The sequence below is a fragment of the Pezoporus wallicus genome, unplaced genomic scaffold, assembly GCF_028554395.1.
Source record: "Pezoporus wallicus isolate ANWC-B61680 ecotype Strahan unplaced genomic scaffold, APGP_CSIRO_Pwel_v1 contig_3847, whole genome shotgun sequence".
NCBI classification, from domain to species: Eukaryota; Metazoa; Chordata; class Aves; order Psittaciformes; family Psittacidae; genus Pezoporus; species Pezoporus wallicus.
This window is the reverse complement of record NW_026639842.1, coordinates 4785410-4805104: the sequence shown is the minus strand read 5'-3', so window position 1 is coordinate 4805104 and position 19695 is coordinate 4785410. Positions and strand designations below refer to the sequence as shown.

The following is a 19695-nucleotide window of genomic DNA, read 5'->3' as shown; positions in this document are numbered from 1 at the left end:
CAGAAGACAAGATGAAGCATTCTCTAAATATTTCACCTTTTTAGTAGTACCCAAGAATACCAGCTTTGCAGGTATTTATTCATACAGTATGAACTTTCATAAAAAACCTACCACCACCAGAAATTACTACATTAATTCACATTTTCACATCAGTACAAGCATCATCATTCATTTCAGTTTTACAGACACATTCTCTTCCTCTCCTTTGTCCACCCTTACACACTACCCCACTGCACTTTAAAATGGAAATGGAAGAGCCGCATCTCTGCTCTGCAACTCTGAAGTTGCCACTTACTTCGCAGGTAAAAGGTTCAAATTTCTATAGGAAATTGTGGTGAGTGATGTTCATTTTGATTTTATAGCGATTTACCTAACTCAGTATCCTTTGTTCAGTTACAAAAAATTTTAAGAATGTGTTTTAGAAAACTCAGCTTCTCTTGAAGCACAAGTTTGCGCTTTGTAACATCAAACTAATGATATAAATGCCTCCAATTCACTAAGGTACCTAAGACTAGCCTGAGTGGAATTCATCTTATATGTTTAAAATTACATATTTGCTTATGAATCTTGACCATCCAAAGCTTTAAAAGGGAACAACAACAGAGACATTTGCTCCTTTCTAAGATCACAAATACCAGAGTATTCCAAGAAATTATACAGGAAGCAAAAAGTAGCACAGTGCTGTGTAAACTCAGATTGTATATGAAGACAAAAAAGTGGCTACAAAGAGAGGGTGAGAATTACTTTAAAGACATAAAAACAAATAAGTCCTTTTTTGAACATGAGGAACAGGATGCCTTCCAAAATCTGCAGGGCTGACTGATAATCAAACTGAACAGAATGTTCAAAGACATCAAGTCCATAGGAGGAAAAAACCTATGAACTTTTTGCACTCCAGATTTCAAACGGTTTTTCATACCAAAATCTTTCTTCTTATGAGGAGCAAACCAAGACTTGTGTAAGATTTAAGAGTTTTAAAAAGACTTCAAGTATGAAACAGTTTAACTATCAACTGAAGTGAGCAACGGCTTGCTCAGAATCACTTCAGCGCTGTATGGGAGACAGCAAAACCATTTTCTCAAAGGTTTCTGGAGGGAAGCTGTGTACTGTCCTAAAGAATATCTGACAACTAACCACAACAGAGAACTTGCAGCCACACTGATATAATCTTTTATTAAAGAATCAAGGAAGCTTTAATTATGGTGAATCATGATCTATCAGGGCTCACTGAAGAAGTCAACAAGCCTGGGGAAGCCGAAACCTAACTCACATTAACTTACTTTGTTACCAAATTCTTTAGTCAAAGTCCTTCACCAATGCTACTTGAAAAAAGGTAAACTGACATAGAATTAGAGGAATGGTCCCTACATAGATGCAAGACACAAAATAAAGAGTGACGTAAGTTATTAATTTTCTCTGTGGGAAAACAGAACTAGTGGAAATCTGACAGGGAATGTCTGCTAACAGGCCGTGGTGTTCTACAAACTTTTGTACAATCCGACAAACCAAGCAAGGAGCGAAGTGACAAACTCGACAAAAGTATTAAAATATTCATAGTAGTAAAAGCCAAAAGACAACTGTGAACTGCGCAAGAACTTCATAAAGCTGACTGCTGGGCTATAAAATGGCAGAGGAAAGTTCTCAAAGACAAAAAAATGAATGTGACAAAACAGCTGATAGGGACGATCAAAGAGATGGAAAACCTTCCATACAAGCAAAACCTTGTACTGGGATTCTCCAGACTAGCAAGGAAAGAGTGGAAGGAAAAGAAGGAGAGTTACGGATATCTATAGAAACTGAGTGATATGGAGGGAGGAGGTGAATAGAAAACAAGTCTCCACTGCTTCTTCTCTAAGAGCACAGGCAATGAAACGAGCAGGCAGCAATTTAAAACAACAGGCTGATGAGCTGTACAAAGGTTAACATGGTTTTCAAAAATTTTTAGAAGTGAATAAATTGATGCAAGCCCAACACAGGCTGCCCAAGACAAAGATACCACCTCCTGTTCCGCAAGTCCCCACGCCACAAACTCATAAAGTGTCTCCTTCTCTAAGCTTCTTCTGTTTTTGCATTCTTCCCCCGGTGCTCAGTTTTGGTCCCATCAGTCAGAGAACCTTTGATCATGCTACGGCTACTGTTACAAGTCTTTCTCTCCCCTTTGTGTTCTTCCACTGAGAATGCCTTCCATGCCTTTACCCAGCATGTTTTCCACCCCAGGAAACAGAAGGAATACTCAAAGAATCCCAAGAGGTGTCCCTCCAAATGGCAAGGTCAGCATAGAATTGCTTCAGATCCATTAAGCTACAGTGCTCTAGGTTCTTCATTACACTTAGTAACAGCCAGGTTTTATCAAATACTTATGCTTTTTAGCACTCTTTGGTTTTATACAGTATTTTAATACAAGAATTATAGCTGAATAAAATTATGTTACATTAACAGACTGCAGTATGACTTAAAAATAAACATGCTTACCCCTGGAATGACTACAGTCCCAACTCCATTTTTCAGTTTTGATCTGCCTCTGCCACCTCTTCCCGAAAGACCTGCACCACGTGGCCGCCGCTTCCCTGGGAATCCTGATCCACGGCCCTATTCAATATAAGATAACAATATAAATGAAACCTGAAGTTCTTATGTTATAGGGGATTTAAACTTGTTAAACGCATCTACGGAAAAGCGTAAGAAAAAAATCCACCCTATGATTTAAAGTGAATATGAGCACACTAGTAACACTTAGTTACTGAGTCCCTGCACAGACTGTTGTGAAATACCTTTAACTACTTACATGACATAAATGTGACCACCTTTATTGCCAGTAAGAAAGCAGTCAAAATCAGACATGTTTATTTTTTTGCTCAGGAATAACTGGAAATATGGAAGTGTTGTCATTTCCTCCCCCCCCCCCCCCCCAGTTGCGATGTATCCAAAATAAATATCCTCTATTTTATGATTGGCTTTTCTTTCAAATAGTCAGCTCAGACATGGGACTTCTGAAGAGGGTCTGGACATTTGATTACTTGCAACCATAGATGCTTTGCTTATGCTATGAATAATCAAACAAAAAGTGAAATTTATTAGAACTCAACCGTGCTCCCAAAGTGAAGTAGGAACTGGCTCCACAAAAGCTCTTAATTCATTAGATACACTGAGAGCTTTTTATATTAATTATACCAATTACACTCAGACCAACATTCCCCATAATGTTTATGCTACAAAATATACATATATTCTTAGACACCTTCTTTTTTTCCCTTATTTTAGATGCAGATGGACAGCTGTAGTGTTGTGTGCTCTGGAGTATTCACAGTATGTTCCACTACAATTAACCGTGGAAAAGCAAGTACGTTTATAATAATAACTATAAAACTTTTTTTCCCCTCTAAATTTCAAAATGAACTAAACACAAAGGGGATCCCTAAGCATCTCTAATCACCTCCAGAGAGAAAAAGAACACATTCACAATGTCCCCAAGTTCTGGGTGGTATACTAGACATCTTTACAACATTTTTCAGAGACTCTGATCTGTGTATCTGGTGATAGTTACAGTGTATACTCAAATAAGCATTTTTTCTACTACAAAATAAGCAATGACATTATATACTGCATTTCAAATTTGTGAATAACCTTGGCTCCTAATGCAGCCTGACTCCATCCACAGAGTTTCTAGATACAGTGTCTGGATCCAAACATTTGCTGGAAACTACTTTTAATACCAAGGCAAAACATTTGCTCAATAAAATAGTGTTGACGGAACCACAAAGCTCTCTGGGGATGGTGTCGCCAACAGACATGAATAGTCTACTGACAGAGACAGGAGTTCCCTAGATGGAAAGCAGCACTATGGGTTCAATATTAGCAACAGTATTTTTCAAATATGCCAACTCCAGTTTTAAAGAAAATATAGACGTTTATGGCCATAATTAAGGGAAAATCCAAGCATCCCGAAGTTAAAATTTTATTAACATCCATCTATTAATGGAAAGAGAAATTAAACTGACTTACTCTTACAGAACGAGATAATGTTACACCATGTTATTTTAGGAAATGAAAAGAAGGATGCTACTGATGGCTTAAATATTTATACGCGCTAAGGTGAAACAAAAAAATGTTGTCCTTACATATATATGGAGTTAATACATATGGACACACAGACATACAAGCATCAGGTGTTTAAAATGCAAACTCTTCTGGCATATGTCTTATTTTGTCTGTTTCAGACTAGGCATCAGTATTGTTATTTTCACACAACTAGGAACAGGAATAAGCACATACTTATATCAATGTTAATGCTGAATATTAAGCTGAAAATTAATGCTTAAAGCAGCAAAAGCTAAGCTAATGTTAAACTAAAATAAAATCAGGATGAGAGTTAAAGTGAGATGAAAATAAATCATTGGGAAGCTACAGCTATCTGTCAGAATGTCATCATTTAGTTTTTTGCCTTTATTTAAAAATAATTCCACTTAGTTTATGTGTTTTTAATGGTAAACATCACTGTGGATATGAGCTTTGGTCCACCTAATCAGGTAGGAAAGTTGTTATTTATTCCCCCGTAAGCTAAGAACGATGATGCTTTGCATCCACTCTTCAAGATTTCTCCACAGCCACCCTTCAGATCTCTGCTCCTTTCCATGCCTGGCTTACCTTACTGCCAGGCTTAAGGACATTTTCCCTCTCAGGTAATTCATTTTGACAGCTATGTAAAGCCAACCACAAAAAGTGAAGTACTCCATACACATGAAAAATTGGCAATACAAACTATTCTTTGCATCTAGGCAATGCCATCATACTGTACACTCTGGAAAGCATACATTTTTTCAGCCTGAAAGCTCCAGAGTTTCAATAACTTTTAAAGGCCTTAAACAGTAATAGAATGGAAGATAAATTCAGTTGTGAGATACAGAATTTCATCACTAGTCTCTACAGCAGAAAGATAGCAATGGATATGAAAATAAATTCAGATTATTTACCACTTTGATGCTCCAAATGGCACTGCCAGGAAGCTGTCTGGATTTAAAAATGTCCCGACCTTCTGAAATGTCTGGGGACCAGGAAGGTGGGCTGACTGTATTATTGGTACTCCAAGCCCCCTAGGATACGGCAGGTGAGAAAATAGATGTATAAAACTTCGCAACATAAAAGGAAAGAAAAAAAGAAAAAAAAAAAAGAAAAAGGCAAGCAACAAAAAAAATCTGAAAAGCAAAGCACATGCAGGCATAGGCATTTCTATGTTAACCTAGGTAGTCAATTAGTTCACTGAGTAAGAGGAAGGTGGGAAATTTTTAGGTTTTCATTGAAACATACACTAAAACAAGTATTAACCTCCAACTGACAGTTAAGTACAATGAGTTTATAAACAAAGTGTAATACAAATCGAAAGCAAGCAACCATAACAACAACAATTTATATCCCTAAATTTTATTGCATCAAAGGAAGACGACAGTGGTTTGAGATGGTAACACTCTCGTTTATACTTCAAATCACCATTTTCAGAGAACAGATGGCCTTAGTTGACTTTTGAGTCTAAACTACTGACAATCACAGTAACAACTGGTTTAAAAAGTGTGTGAAACAAAGGGAATATAAAGAAACCACTGGAAAAAAGAAAATAAAAATAGCTATGGTAATTAACAAAGTGTCTCCTTCTTGCCCGTTTGACACAAATAAACCATTCTAAAACCCCATTAAGCTTTTCCACCCCAGTGTTTGCATGTTATGCTGTGCTATCAAATTTTAATACATTATTATATACAAGCAATAATAAACATCCATATGGTATATCAACAAACTCTTTTAAAGTAAAGGATTATTACCGCTATTTATATCGTTCCCATCATGGTGAGACATTGCGTAACTCTGACACAAGAAATATAGCAAAATTAAGCGGAAAATGTTAAGCTGGTGAAGAAAAAAGCCCACTGAAGTTCCTCACACACATTAAAATCTGAGGAAGATTTTTGAAAACCCTGAGTAAAGACTGCAAGAGATAACCATCATAAATAACTTAATTTTAATTTTACACATTAAATTAAAGAATAATGTGTTTTCCTAAATCTAAATTTGCGAGAGTAAGAAATAATGAATACCAAGATGAGATGTAAAACAAGACGAAAAGTGTAGGTTTACCTTCTTGAGAATTACATTTGGCAGTAGGATTGTACAGATGATATGGAATAACCTTATGCATACTAACAGTCGGAACTATTCACACATGCGTGACTGCGCACATGGGCAAGCCCAAACACATTTATGCCTTTGAATACTGGTATACAGAATAATAAGCATTCTGAAAAATGAGACAGCTTTGCAAAACATGTTTTTTTTTTCCTGAAATGAAATAGTCTTCATCAAGAATGTGTAGAATACAGTTTCTCTGGAATCAACAACTCCTCAAAACATATGTTTATCTCAGACTGTAAATAGGTATTTTGCTAACAGCTGTGCTGACTTTAAAAAAAAGAAAGGGTTACCCCTTAACCCATTTCAAGCCAGAAGGATCATAGGCAAGACCTCATTAATCCAGGTAAGGCATGGCCACATTAGCCCAGATGAGTATAAGCCAACATCTCACTTAGACTTGAGCAGATAAGGAAAAGCTCCTATGATGCCTTCTGCTTACAGAGCTGGGTAGGCAGTAACCTATGGCTGCTCAGATAGAATCAGAACTGTCTGGGTTGGAAGCAACCTTAAAGCTCAGCCAGTTCCAAACCCACTGCCATGAGCAGGGACACCTTCCACTAGACCAGGTTGCTCCAAGCCCTGTCCAGCCTGGCCTTGAACACTGCCAGGGATGGGGCCGCCATAGTTTCTCTGGGCAACCTATGCCAGGGCCTCACCACCCTCACAGGAAAGAGCTTCTTCCTAATACCTAATCTAGATGCCCCCTCAGTCAGCTTAAAAGCTTTTCCCCTTGTCCTATCCCTACATGCCCTTGTCAGAAGTCCCTCCCCAGATTTCTTGTCAGTCCCTTTAGCTACTGGAATCTGCTCTAAGGTCCCCTCAGAGCCTTCTCTTCTCCAGACTGAAAAAGCCCAGCTCTCTCAGCCTGTCTTCGTAGGGCTCAGTATTCAAACTGGCACAACAGATCCAGAAAGAAAAGTTTTTCAGCAACCTAAAAGCCTAATTATGCTTAACAGTTGTATTTTAAAAATGCCAACATCATCCAAGTGATACCACCCACAGTGTGGACATGATGGTATTCACTATAAATCTGTTTTCTAGGAGTTCAGCTACGCCTGCATAGGAAAGGGAATATGAACTTAAGAGTTCACAAAAAAAAAACCACAACAAACAAGCAAACAAACAAACAAACAAACCCAAACTTCACAAATAAAAAAAGTCACAAAACAATTCTGCCTACACAAGGTGGTAATGTGACACACAACCACAAACTCCTTTGTGCCCAGAAGACTACCTGTGTGTTTTCAACTGCTCAACACTGTCTCCCCTCTGCCAAGGTGCTTCCAAAAATACTCTAGCTGAACTGCTAATGCCAGCAACTGCTCACCTTCACTTGGGTTAAAGTTGAGTGCGCTTGATTAAAGAGCTTAAACTGTAAGATTTTGCTATCCCAGTTTTTTACTTGACTTCAGTTAGATGGTTACCATGCAGACAACCCAGCAGACCAAAAGGATCAACAACCTCTAACAGGGAAATAGTGTTGAGCAGAAACCTTCTGCACCTGCAAACCTAGAGATGGATGATGCTCACATCCACAACACAAGGGCATAGTATTCGTTACAGAACACAGACACAACTGCACCAAGTCAGAAACCAGGGTAAAGAAAGCAAGCAAACTGCCACAGACATAGAGGTGTGATACACCTACACACACACATTCCTGGGTGGACTCCAATGGAACACACATCACTCTACCTATGCTGGCCACCCCGTGGCATCCTGTGTGGCCAGCAAAATGAAATGGGTGCTTGCAGAGGGCAACTCACCACACATGGGGGTGGAAGGTGTCAGATTAGTCTCAGCCTACATGCTCCTAGTTTTCTCCAGTGGCTCTAAAGGGAACCTCAAGGTGATTACAGCAGACCTTTAACACTGCTCTTGGGTGAATTCCACTCTTTGAATCCACAACGGTTTCCACCATGCAGAAATGGCGAGACTGAAGTCTTGATTTTGTTGTACCAAGAGCACTGCAGTTTATGAGCCACTTCTCTGTCAAAATCTCATGTTCTCACTAAGCACTGTCACCCTAGTCAGCAATTACATCAGCAGCTCTGCGGCAATAGGAAATTCACCTTTACTACACTACCCATATTTTTAATATCAAAGAACATTCCATTTTAGCATGATAAAGTTAAAACATCCACTGAATTTTAGTTAGTTTCCCTATTACCCTAAAATTCATAATGAATAGTCAGTAACTGTTCTTACAATATGGCAAACTCAAAGTCTGTATAATGACACAAAAGATACGTGTATTGCAGAAACAATCCTTACATCAATCTATAAAGGGGGCTAAGGGTCAAAATTGGAGACCTCAACCATGCTGAAAACACTTAATCAACAACTCAACCTACCTTTACTCAGGATGTAAAAGATTATTTTCCTTTTAAAAAGATAACTTTTCTAATGATTAAGTATATTCAAAAGCTTATAAAGCTAATAGAACATTAAACCTGAATATGAAATACTTGGTCTTGCAAAACAAAATGAACTGTAGATGTTTCATGAACCATATTGTTAGGAATTAAATTAGAAATTTAATCCAAGCTTTACTGTAGATCAGAAACATTTGAATTCTTGGTCAGATAAACTTAATTAAAAACACACACTTCCACAATACTATGAACAAATGAATTACACCAAAGAGATACATTAATTGTATTTTGGCTTTTAATTAATTCCTACTACCACACAACACTGAAGAGAAAGTTCTTTTCAGTTCATTTATATCAGAACCACAGCAATAATTATGTACTGTGACAGAAACAGGAAGTTCTAATTCTCCATCATATTCTTGAGTTCCCAAAATTGAACAACACAGCTGCAAGTAAATTATAACAAAAGGAAACCCAGTGTCAGCAAGGAGATCTCACTAAATTACCACTGACTGTGTTTAGCTGCTTAATGCTTTATGAAATCTACTGCAATTGCAAATGCACAAAGCTGGATCTGAAACTTAGTATTTGATGTAATTTTAGGGTTGTGAACATAATTTAACCAGTTAAAAATATAGCTCCCCTCATTAAAAAACCCTAAACACAAAAACAGTAACAAACCCAATCCTTGAAAAAGACTTTTTGATCGTTTTTCCCCAGCACCTACCACTACAACAACACACTTAGTAGTACCATGTAATTGAAAACAGCAAAAAAGCTGTAATACCCAAGAACAAACATATATCTGAAATCTGAACCCATAATGGTGCTTTGCATTTTTCAGTGTCATTTTAGAAAATCTCTTAGAACACCCAGAAAGATGATCACTGGTATCTTTATGATTAAAATTAAATACCTCTAATTATAGTATTTTCCATGTAATGCATTCTAAAATAATACTTATGGTATAACAAAGACAGTAGAAGGTTATTATTTTCTGTTCAGTATTATTCTACAGACCATTCTCAACTCTTTACCTACCAGTCTTACAATATGTTGTAATGCCCTCTATTTACTGACTTCATGTTATGCTTTCCAGTACAACTTGCTGTAGTAAAAATGACTATTTCAAATTCGTTCAACTCGGATACCTAGAATATATACCCAATACCACAGAAAAAGAAAAAATATTTTCCTTGTGAAGATTTATTTCAAACTAGAATTATGTCAGATTAGTCATTAATAAATTTACTGATAATGTCTTTTCAGATTACTACTTCAGAGAAAAGAAATATGAAAGATCAAAAATATGAAAGAAATATGAAAGATTTGTGCTGCCCCCAGCACAAATCTGCAGTTTATAGGCAAGGGTGAGCATGTTCCATGGAGAAAACACTGCACAGACACAACTCTGAAGAAAGCACTGTAAAAACTTTTATCAAGCTGGCAGCTATTACTGAGTATCTCTGATGTATGAACAACTGAGTTTCAGATACATGTAGAAACCAATTTGGCTGTACTGTGGAGTAGTATAACAGAAACAAAACAGCATGAGAACCAAAACCCATTGGAAGTCAGAGATGCCAAGCTGATAGAGATAGTCCTCTCACCGGGCTGAACACAGATTTAAAGCTTCCCTGTAGCTGAATGTATGGATAATACACTATCCTAACACACACTGTTAGTAGAACTGCACCTTACTGACAGGAGTTCCTCTGTCACAGAAAAAAATACCTTCTCCAAAGTGGAACAAGCTTGTACCAGCCAAAGCAATTCTTATCAACTACACCAACAGACTGATTTATACATAGCTCCCCTTTTGATCAGAAGCTGGATTTTCTCCTGCTTCTTTAGTTTCTAACCAAAGCAGTGATGCCTGCAAAAATGACAGGGGAGAAAGGGGTGGTAATGATAGCAACACTGATAAGCACTGCCCTGGAAGGGACTCATAAAGCCTTTTTAAGCAGAATATAGTTTTCAGGGCTTGTGTCCTTTCACAAAGGACAGGGTTTTAGTCCTTGCAAAGTATGACTGATGTAGTGGCATTGCAGATACATCACTAAAGACTATTAAAAATGCAAACTACTAAGAACTAATAGAGGAAATAATTTCAGATTATGTGTAACTGTATTAGACAGCAGAACTGAGTAATTATTCAAATATATTTTATTATAGAATCATAGAATAGTTAGGGTTGAAAAGACCTTAAGATCATCTAGTTCCAACCCCTCTGCAGGGGCAGGGCAGGGACACCTCACACTAAACCATCTCACCCAAGGCTTCGTCCAACCTGGCCTTGAACACTGCCAGGGTTGGAGCATTCACAACCTCCCTGGGCAACCCATTCCAGTGCCTCACCACCCTCACAGTAAAGAATTTCCTCCTTATACCCAATCTAAACTTCCCCTGTTTAAGTTTTAACCCATAATTTATCTGCAATTGTATTAGCAGATTTTGAAGAAAGTCCCTTTCATTCAGCCTACTGCCCAGCACAATACATTAAATTTAATGGAAAGAAATCCAAATCAGAAACTATTCCTTTACATGGATTCCCCTGATTCTAGTGAAGTGTGGGTCTTATAAAATTGAGGAGCCGTATATTCAGGATCCAGAGATGGATGAGGGAATAATTTCTTTTAAGATAGTACAGAGTATTAAGAAAAATTATTTTTAGACATGCTTGTAATATGGGAAAAAAAAGACAAACCCACCCAGAGATACTCTAAAACCTTCCAAATTTAATTTATTATGTTTGTTGCCTTTATTATATACTTTTAACCATTTCAGAACACTCTCTCATACTTTTTCCTAAGTACTAAGAATCTGAACCCTTAGGTAACACATGAAAGTGGAAAGCATTGTGCAATCTTCAGAAAAGCATGAAGTCATTAACCTAGAAGCCCCAAAGGCTAAAAATAAATTGTCATAAGAACAGAAACGAAACACTAATTTGTCACACTGACATACTTTTCATATACAATTTTGAAAACACAAAATAAATTCTCAGAATGATGAACCACTTTCCACACAACTTAAATAGGGAGCAAGATGTCATAGAAAGTGACAGACTTGAGGATTCTTTTCCCTTATCAAATTTAATCCTAGTCAAACCACAGCCATTTGTACCAGACAGTTCTTGCATGGTATTTGCTAATGTTCCAAAACCACAAAATTATTTATAACACCATTATAAATACCAATCAAGAAAATTTCTCGCAGTGTAACAGAAACAGAGTTGTTAGTGGGTTCTTCTATAAAGACAGTTTAGGGAACTTTGTAACAGACTCTGAAACTACTAGCCAATATAAATGGATATATGAGAATTATTAAGAGGGAAGTTAAAAGGGACAGCGTATGTGTATCTGCATTTGCAGCACAGGTATGAGAAAATCTAACAAAGTTTCTTTTATTTCACTTTAAGCATGAACCAGAAGAAACTTTAAATCTCACCAGAGAACCTTTATGATGTCTGACCTTTCAATTATTTAACATGAAATTATTTTCTTGAGGAAACACACCACACACTCACGAGAATAAATGCATGCTACGTCCTAAAAAACAGGTGAGTTTAATGCATTATTACTGAAATTTGAACTATGTGCTTCATAAATATATAATGAAACACTCCACATGCTTACCTGTCTTGATCTGGGTCTTCCAGGAGAAAACTTGCGTTTGGTGATGGCTGGTTTTCCCATGCCAATTTTTGGAGTAACTGATATGTAAGTCGTTGGGAGAGCACTTCCAGCTGTGGAAGGTAATGCTGGGGGCTGACTGTGCTGTACATCTCGTGCAGAATGCAAGTCTAATGAAACATCTGGTGAGGAAGACACATTTGTCTTGTTTATATTAACTGATGCGGGAAGTGAGGGGTAAGTCTCAGCTGGTGATTTTATGGGTTTGTCTCCAACTGGTGACTTATTTGCAACACCTTCATTTGCAGAAGTAGTTTCTACTTCTAGAAGAGCTGGCGTGTCAGAATTTTCGTGTATTTCTCCTTTTTCTATGTCTTTCTGCACTTTTATTATTTCCAGTTGTTGTTCTACAGGGATACAAGTATCTCCTTTATTTTCAGACTCTTGTATTTCTGGCATCACAGTCATGGTCTCAGGTACTGAAGGCAGAGACCGAGAGTCTACTGTGGATACTTCTGACACCTCAACACTACCCGGTGGCAGCTGTGTCTCTTCCACTTGTTTGTCTAACTCCTGCTGTATTACAGCTTGAACAGCTTCCATCGCTTCCATCATTTTCTCAGTCTGACCATCACCAGATGCTGGTGTCTTTTTAGGAGACATTTCCACTTCAGCTGAATTAATTTCAACAGAGACTTCTGTTTCCAGTTGTGAAGCCTTTTCTTCTGGTGATATGCCTGTAACTAAGTACAACCACATTAAAGGCTCAGTGCAAAAAAGAAAACCTTACACGGGTATACCAGTCAACAAGTATACTTGGTACACGTCAAATACACCAAATGCATAACACTTTACTTCAGTCAATTTAATATGTAGTTTAAAATACATTTCATAAATATCTTTCTTTGTACCTATGCTTATAGTAGCCTACGCTTTTAGTTCATTATTTTTTCCTCCCTGGACACACAGCAGAGTAAATCATGAGAGAGCAGACCCAAAATTAATTTTTGCGGAATATGATCACACATTTCCAGGTAGGCAGAAGAAAAAGCTTCTCCTTTTTAATTTCTGCATATTGAAGATGTACGTTAGCATAAATTAAAGTATTTTAAGCAACTGTCCCAACACTTCTAAAAAGCAGACAGCTAAGAACAGGACAAGTACAAATAAAAAAACCAACATTTTCCTCCTAGCACTCTTTCAGACTTCAGGAAATGTAAACAGTTGATGCTGGTTTTTAATTTACTAATGTCTCATGGATTTCTTTCAAAAATATTTGTCTAGCCTTCCTTTGACCCAAATCAAGCACCTTTCATGCACAACCTCCTTCATCAAGGAGTTCCAGAGTCTTATATTCATTCCATGGATAACAACCCTCTTCTCTCTCAATTTGGCTTCTCACATCTCCTTTTGATGGACCCTGATTCTCTTACAGGCCACTTACTTTCTACTACGCTTGCACTCCTCTTAAATTCACACTGCTACAACCTTCTCAGCCTCCACAGTTCAAAGCTTAGCATTTAATTATGAATGTGTCTTCACAGATAGTTTTAAATCATGGATTTTATAACACAGGATGTGATGCATAACAGAGTTATCAGTTACAAGATTTTTTTTTTTTTTTTTGCTTTGGATTTAAATTCCGGTTTCTTGTCTCCCCTTACAGCAACTACCCTCCAGCATCAGACTGAGTGGATGGAACATACTGGAAAATTCTTTGCCATTGGTATCTATCACTAACACATTAAGAGGACTTGATCCAGAAACCATTCTACTTGTATTCTTTTCTTTGGCTGGTACTTCACGTGTGATTGGTAAGATTTAATCTCGGAACACAAATGGTCCGCTACTGCAACACACCCTGTCTTGATGGGTACATTTGTTTATTAAACAAATTATCTTTCCTTTACAAAGGGAAAAAAGAAAAGAAGAAAACTTTAACCAAAGACACTTGTGGACTTACAACCTCAAAGTATATAAACTGGAGGGAAGTTCAACAGTGTGCCTCAAAGCACACATGGGGAAATTAATCCAATCCAGTTATTTGCAGCTACAAACAAGAAAGACTCGAAGAGAAAGTGGGTGACTACATTTGGATAGCAATAAATAGTCTTTTTTACTATAAACCTCCAGTGTACAAAACATTTAACTATACTTCCAGCTTTTGGAGAAAGCCAGTCCCACCAAAAAGAGTAAAACAGCTTTCTCCTATACAAATATTCTGGAGACTATCTTTGCCTTCAATAAAATACTTCAACAAAGAAGTTAATACTCCTGTTTTAGAGTTCAGACACTAGAACTGATACAATTTGTCTCCTACTGTTTTCCAGGCACTTTTTTTCCTTAAATTTATAAAGTACCTCGAATCTTACTGAATGGAAAGAGGGTTCTGAAGGGTTCTCTACTGGCACTTTCTCAGACTGCAAAACTCTTTCTTACCATCTGCGACACATCCAACAGCTGATTCTTGATCAGGGCCATCACCAGTAACAGGTTGTTCCTGAAATGTCACATCCTCTCCAGCACTTTCCATTTCATTTGTACAAGCTTAAGGTGAGGTATAGAAGTTAAAAAAAATTATGAGGTATTTATTCTATTACTTTGGAATCAGTAGTTGCTGTCACTGTTTGATATTTTGGCTAAAGAGAATGATATTCAATGATATGATAGCAGTTAGTACGAATCAGGTCAATGGGAAGGTTAGGGAGGCTATACAGTACTCCTAAAAATCTAGGAGCCTTTTTCTCACAGACTCTGAAGCCATTTTATACCTTTCAGACAGTGAAAAAATGTCTGTAAAGCAATTATATACGCCTAATTGTGAAAATTTTATTTACACAGAGTCACTGACTTTTGCATTACCTGAGCAATATTTTTATTTAAATTCAGGTCTGCTAAATTCTACAGAAATTGTAGTATGAAAGCTTCAAATTTTTATAAATACTGTAATAGCTTATGGCATAGGTATGAGGATCCATCTGCTTTCAGCACTCAGAACGCCGATTTTCAACCTACCTGTTCAACAACATGAAAACTGAATTTTACCACTTTAGAGCTAAGATACATTAATGTGTGAGTTCCTCCTATTAAATAAAGGAATTTGCATGGAAAAGGCGCTACTGAGAGCTTCTTTGCCTGACGGTATTGTTATAGAGCACAGAAACAGGAAATACTTTTTTTGCTTGTGTAAAGGCTTTTTCAGTCAAGGAAAGTCATTAAAACGCAATAGACAAAGTAGGAGCAGAAAAAAACAACGCATACAATAAGCATTAACTCAAAAGGGACTGATCTTCCATGGATGTTAGCACAAAAAAGAAGTCAAATGAATGTAGCCTTCTGTTCCGCAAAGTATTTTTAAAGTCCAAAACCCCAGGAACTATTAGGTGATGCTACTTTTAGCACCAAAAAGCTCCTATCAGACTCTGCCAACTTTAAAGTGATATTTTAACACTGAGGAAATTAAAATTCAGCTTAGCTCCAAATCTGATTTTAATGTACAAAAGTGCTCTCCTGGGTATAAAATACTGCATGACTGTACTGATGTAATAGCTCCAGATTACTCCTAGTAGTCCTGTTCTTCACTGGGGAGAAGAGTATGCTTGTCAATGCTTCTACTAGCTAGAAATCCTAACAGAAGCATGACTCGTGCTCACTGACAGAGTTCTTCTGCTCACTTACCTACTGTCAACTGCCCTTCCTCCAGGATTATCTTTTTCACCATTTCTTTCTGCTCATGAAAGGTATGCATTTACGTGTACAGGATAACATCAAAGAGAATGACTTGTTTACACAAAACATCAGCTTGAACACACAAAAATTAGTGCTTTGTTGTAGTCTAACACTTTTCCTTTCCAGGGAAAAATTATCAGGCTTTGGAAAACACAGATACTTAGTGCACCTGAGCTATCAATTTCTTTTAACAAAAGATCAATGCACAAGCATTGTTGTTTAAGTATCAAAATTGCACATGGCAGTGGTAGCGCCCTTAAATCTGTTAGATTTACCTTGCTTCCAAATTTAACCAAAACTGTGCTTCTCTTAGGATATTCAGCCTGCATGAGATAAGCTGCTATCCAACAGAGCATGTGGTATGGAATACACAAAGACATTCAGTTACAAGTTCATTACACAGGTCCTGTGGATGACACACCAGACTCAGATCAAGAGATCCAAGTTCTCTCTGTGCTTCCTTACTGTTACTAAGTAATTTTTACACTTTTCTGCAACTTCCCTTTCCACCGCTTAATTTGTCTATATAGACAAGAATGTCTCAGAAAAAGATGACTAATCATATACTGTTTTGAAAAAAGGACACCTAAGTAAAAACTTTTTAGTTAAATATAACTGTCCCTTGAAGACAGTTCAGCTTCCACTGCTGTGTCCTACTTGGACATAATAAGATGAATGGGCACTAAGAGACTTACAAGTACCAAGAGGGAAATGGGAAAACTGGATGTCACCAGTAACATCTACCAGAAGCTGGTTTGTGCCTGGTAGTTAGGCACAAGTAAACAGAACAGGCTGTCAAATGAACACATTTATGAACGGTACCACAGCTAAAGAAAACAGGGAAGTCTGCAGCTACAGGCTGGGAAGCGGGAGCTGGAAAAGTTGAGACCCACCATTAAGGTGCTTACTTGCCAATGTTCCTCCTAGAAAGCCTGAAGCCAGAAAGCATACTCAGAAGACAGCTCACCCATGGATTGGTTAAGAAGCTGCTGCTAAATAGAAGAATGGATGAACTCCACTGAGCAGAGTATGAGTGGATGGTTCACAAAAGACTTAAGTGAGACAGATGCAGATATCTGATGTCAGGATTTTGGAAATGTAGAGATTATATTTGATTACCTGCTATACTGTCAGGTTCGGGAATGAGTTCAGAAGTGTCCATTACATCACATGACTGAGTCTGATCCCCTTCTCCTTGTTTACAAAGAGTGCAGATGTAATCTTTCAACTGAGACTCCAATTCACCACCTGGAGATCTGTCACATTCTATGTGAATCCACCTGGGGAGATTAATTTAGTGTGACTATGATTTTACTAAATCATATCTAATAAATAAAGTATCCTAGTAAAAACCGATTTAAAAATAGCACTGTTTTCCATTCCAATGTCAATCAATGCTTTATTATGGACAATTTTAGAGAAATAAGCATGACATGTCAGTACATCAAGCAATGAACAAATTTATACATGAAGACCTAAACTGTCACTAAAACCTATTGGACACTACAACATATGAAAATATCGAGACATTGCACAGCAAGATATAACAGCATTTAATATGAAACAGAATCTACATTCTTAAAAGGTTTCCAGTATATTATTATTACTGGCATAGCAAAACACAAAAAATCAAGCCAAAACCACATACTTGAATCTTCTTTTAGAAAACAGACTACTGCGAACAGTCTTGAAAAGTTAGGATGGTGACTCTTCCAGTCTGCTTACTCAAACCAGATTCAATGCAAGAAGCAGCAGCACATTATTTCTCCGTACGCCTTAGGTAACTGCCAAGTACTACTTATTTGCAAAGATTAAAATAAGAGTACCTACTATTGCTCAGAGTATTTAGGGATGAAGGATAAAGATGTTGCACAACAAGATACTATAGCACTGCACATCAAACACAGTCTACACCCTTCATAGAAACGGATCACTGTCACAGCTCATTGTAGGCTTTCGGCATTTTAGTACAACTAAGCAAAAATTAGGATGCTTACCTTTTGCACATGTGACAATGCAACATATCTTTCTGGAAGTCTTGGAGGCACAGTTTTTCACAGAAAGGACAAGATAAGTTGTCTTGCTGTTGGTAACAACTGTCACATACCAAACAATTATGGTGCCACTGACAACTTGTTCGTGTGCCACACTCAGCACACACTCTACAGTTCTAGAGATCACAAGAATTTAGTTATTAATTATAGTATTTGACAATGTGATAGAACTGCCATTAACTGACAATTTCCTGGTTTGAATTAAATTAAATAAAGTTTCTGTCCTTGATAACACTAATAAAATATCCAGGATCTGACAACAGAGCGTGAAGAGCCTGTAAAACAGCCACAACAGTTTCCTTTCACTGCTCCCTGACCTGAAAGAGTATTTCTTATGAGACCAAACTAGTTTACTTCTCATCTCAGTCATCTTATGACCGTCTTAAACTATGACATTATATACACCTTATATACGGACACTTCCCTTGTTACACTTAAATTGAATTTTTATTATTGCTTACACTTACTCACAAAGTTACTGATAAAACAAATTCATCCTGCCCTCTTCAAGTGCAAAGGAACCCTTGAGCAGTAGATCTACTGTTCTAGTAATCAAGAAGTAGTTATATAAGAGCCTTCAAGTAGGATTACATATACTACTGCACAGGTTTTAGTTTACATTTTCATTTACATTAGATCATGAGCGCAGCTGTCATTAAGAGAAGGTTATCCACTCCACCTGGATTCTACACGTCTCTTTTCCCCTCTGGGTGTTGATTTCCTGTCCTGCATAGGCTACTTCAGCCACTGCACTGATGGCCACCCTCACAGAGCAGCTGTAGAGCCAGGTGATTACATACAAGTAGGATTCCTTCACAAGTGATACAATATGTTACACAGCAACAGCAGTCTGCAATATACCTAGAACAGCATAATGTGGGTAACAAAATTTGGGCCCCTATAATGACAAGGAATTATTCTGAAACTCCTTTCAACTTACTTTACATTTCCAACCATTTGTTGGTACAGCATCCATAACTGGTTGTAGACAGAAAGTATGGTAGCCTTTGTCGCATGTATCACACACCAGCATCTTGTTGTCTTCCCCAGAATGTCTAAGAAGAGTAACAAGTGGTTAAAAAAAATTATTCAAGCAAGCCATAAAAAAAAATTTACTTAATAAAAAGCCTAAACAGGAAGACACATAGCTGAGCACATGAAAACATATGAATGTCATTTACAAATAGCTCCAAAGACCATGCCCTCAAATTCATATTTAATTAGGAATGAAGACCACTATGCTTACTTTGACAAGCGCTGAGCCTTGTGCAGCCATTCCGACTCGTAGAAATCATCCCACTTTCATTTACACATGTGTAGGCAGATTTAACAGCTTTTCTGTACTGAATTCAATTCCAAATCTGAAATACGTACTTTATTTCTTTCTGAAGAGAACATGCAATTGTGCTCGTTCGTACAGTCTGACTGTATTTTTCTCAAAGAGAAAAACCGAGCCATCACCTCTGACTACCAGAGCTCCTACAATGTCAAACAATGACTGCAAGAGCAAAACAAACATTAAGAGATTTCAATTTTCCTACAATCCTGTATTACAGAGCTCCACCACAAATTTCAGTGATAAAATAAATTTGCAGAGAATGAGACGCATAGTTTGGTAATAGCTAAAGGGATTGTATTCTGCCATAGTTTAAATAAATTAATTCAATAAATAAGTATGCAACAAGATTTGCCTTGAAAAATCTTCACAATATATGACATTAC

General features: G+C 37.3%; 1 protein-coding gene across 21 annotated transcripts in view; it reads right to left on the bottom strand.

Moving 5' to 3' along the window:
• Nucleotides 1-19695, bottom strand: part of KMT2C (lysine methyltransferase 2C) — a 194080-nt gene that overhangs the window by 67341 nt on the left and 107044 nt on the right. For 20 of the 21 annotated variants that reach the window (XM_057416496.1, XM_057416502.1, XM_057416497.1 and 17 more), the window contains 7 exons: nucleotides 18914-19028; nucleotides 17917-18089; nucleotides 17039-17199; nucleotides 14630-14737; nucleotides 12194-12933; nucleotides 4971-5090; nucleotides 2473-2589 (listed from right to left, as the gene is read on the bottom strand). In XM_057416496.1, coding sequence (XP_057272479.1) covers nucleotides 2473-2589; nucleotides 4971-5090; nucleotides 12194-12933; nucleotides 14630-14737; nucleotides 17039-17199; nucleotides 17917-18089; nucleotides 18914-19028 — 1534 coding nt within the window. The remainder of the gene's footprint in view (nucleotides 1-2472; nucleotides 2590-4970; nucleotides 5091-12193; nucleotides 12934-14629; nucleotides 14738-17038; nucleotides 17200-17916; nucleotides 18090-18913; nucleotides 19029-19695) is intronic. The other variant, XM_057416508.1, reaches the window with a different exon arrangement.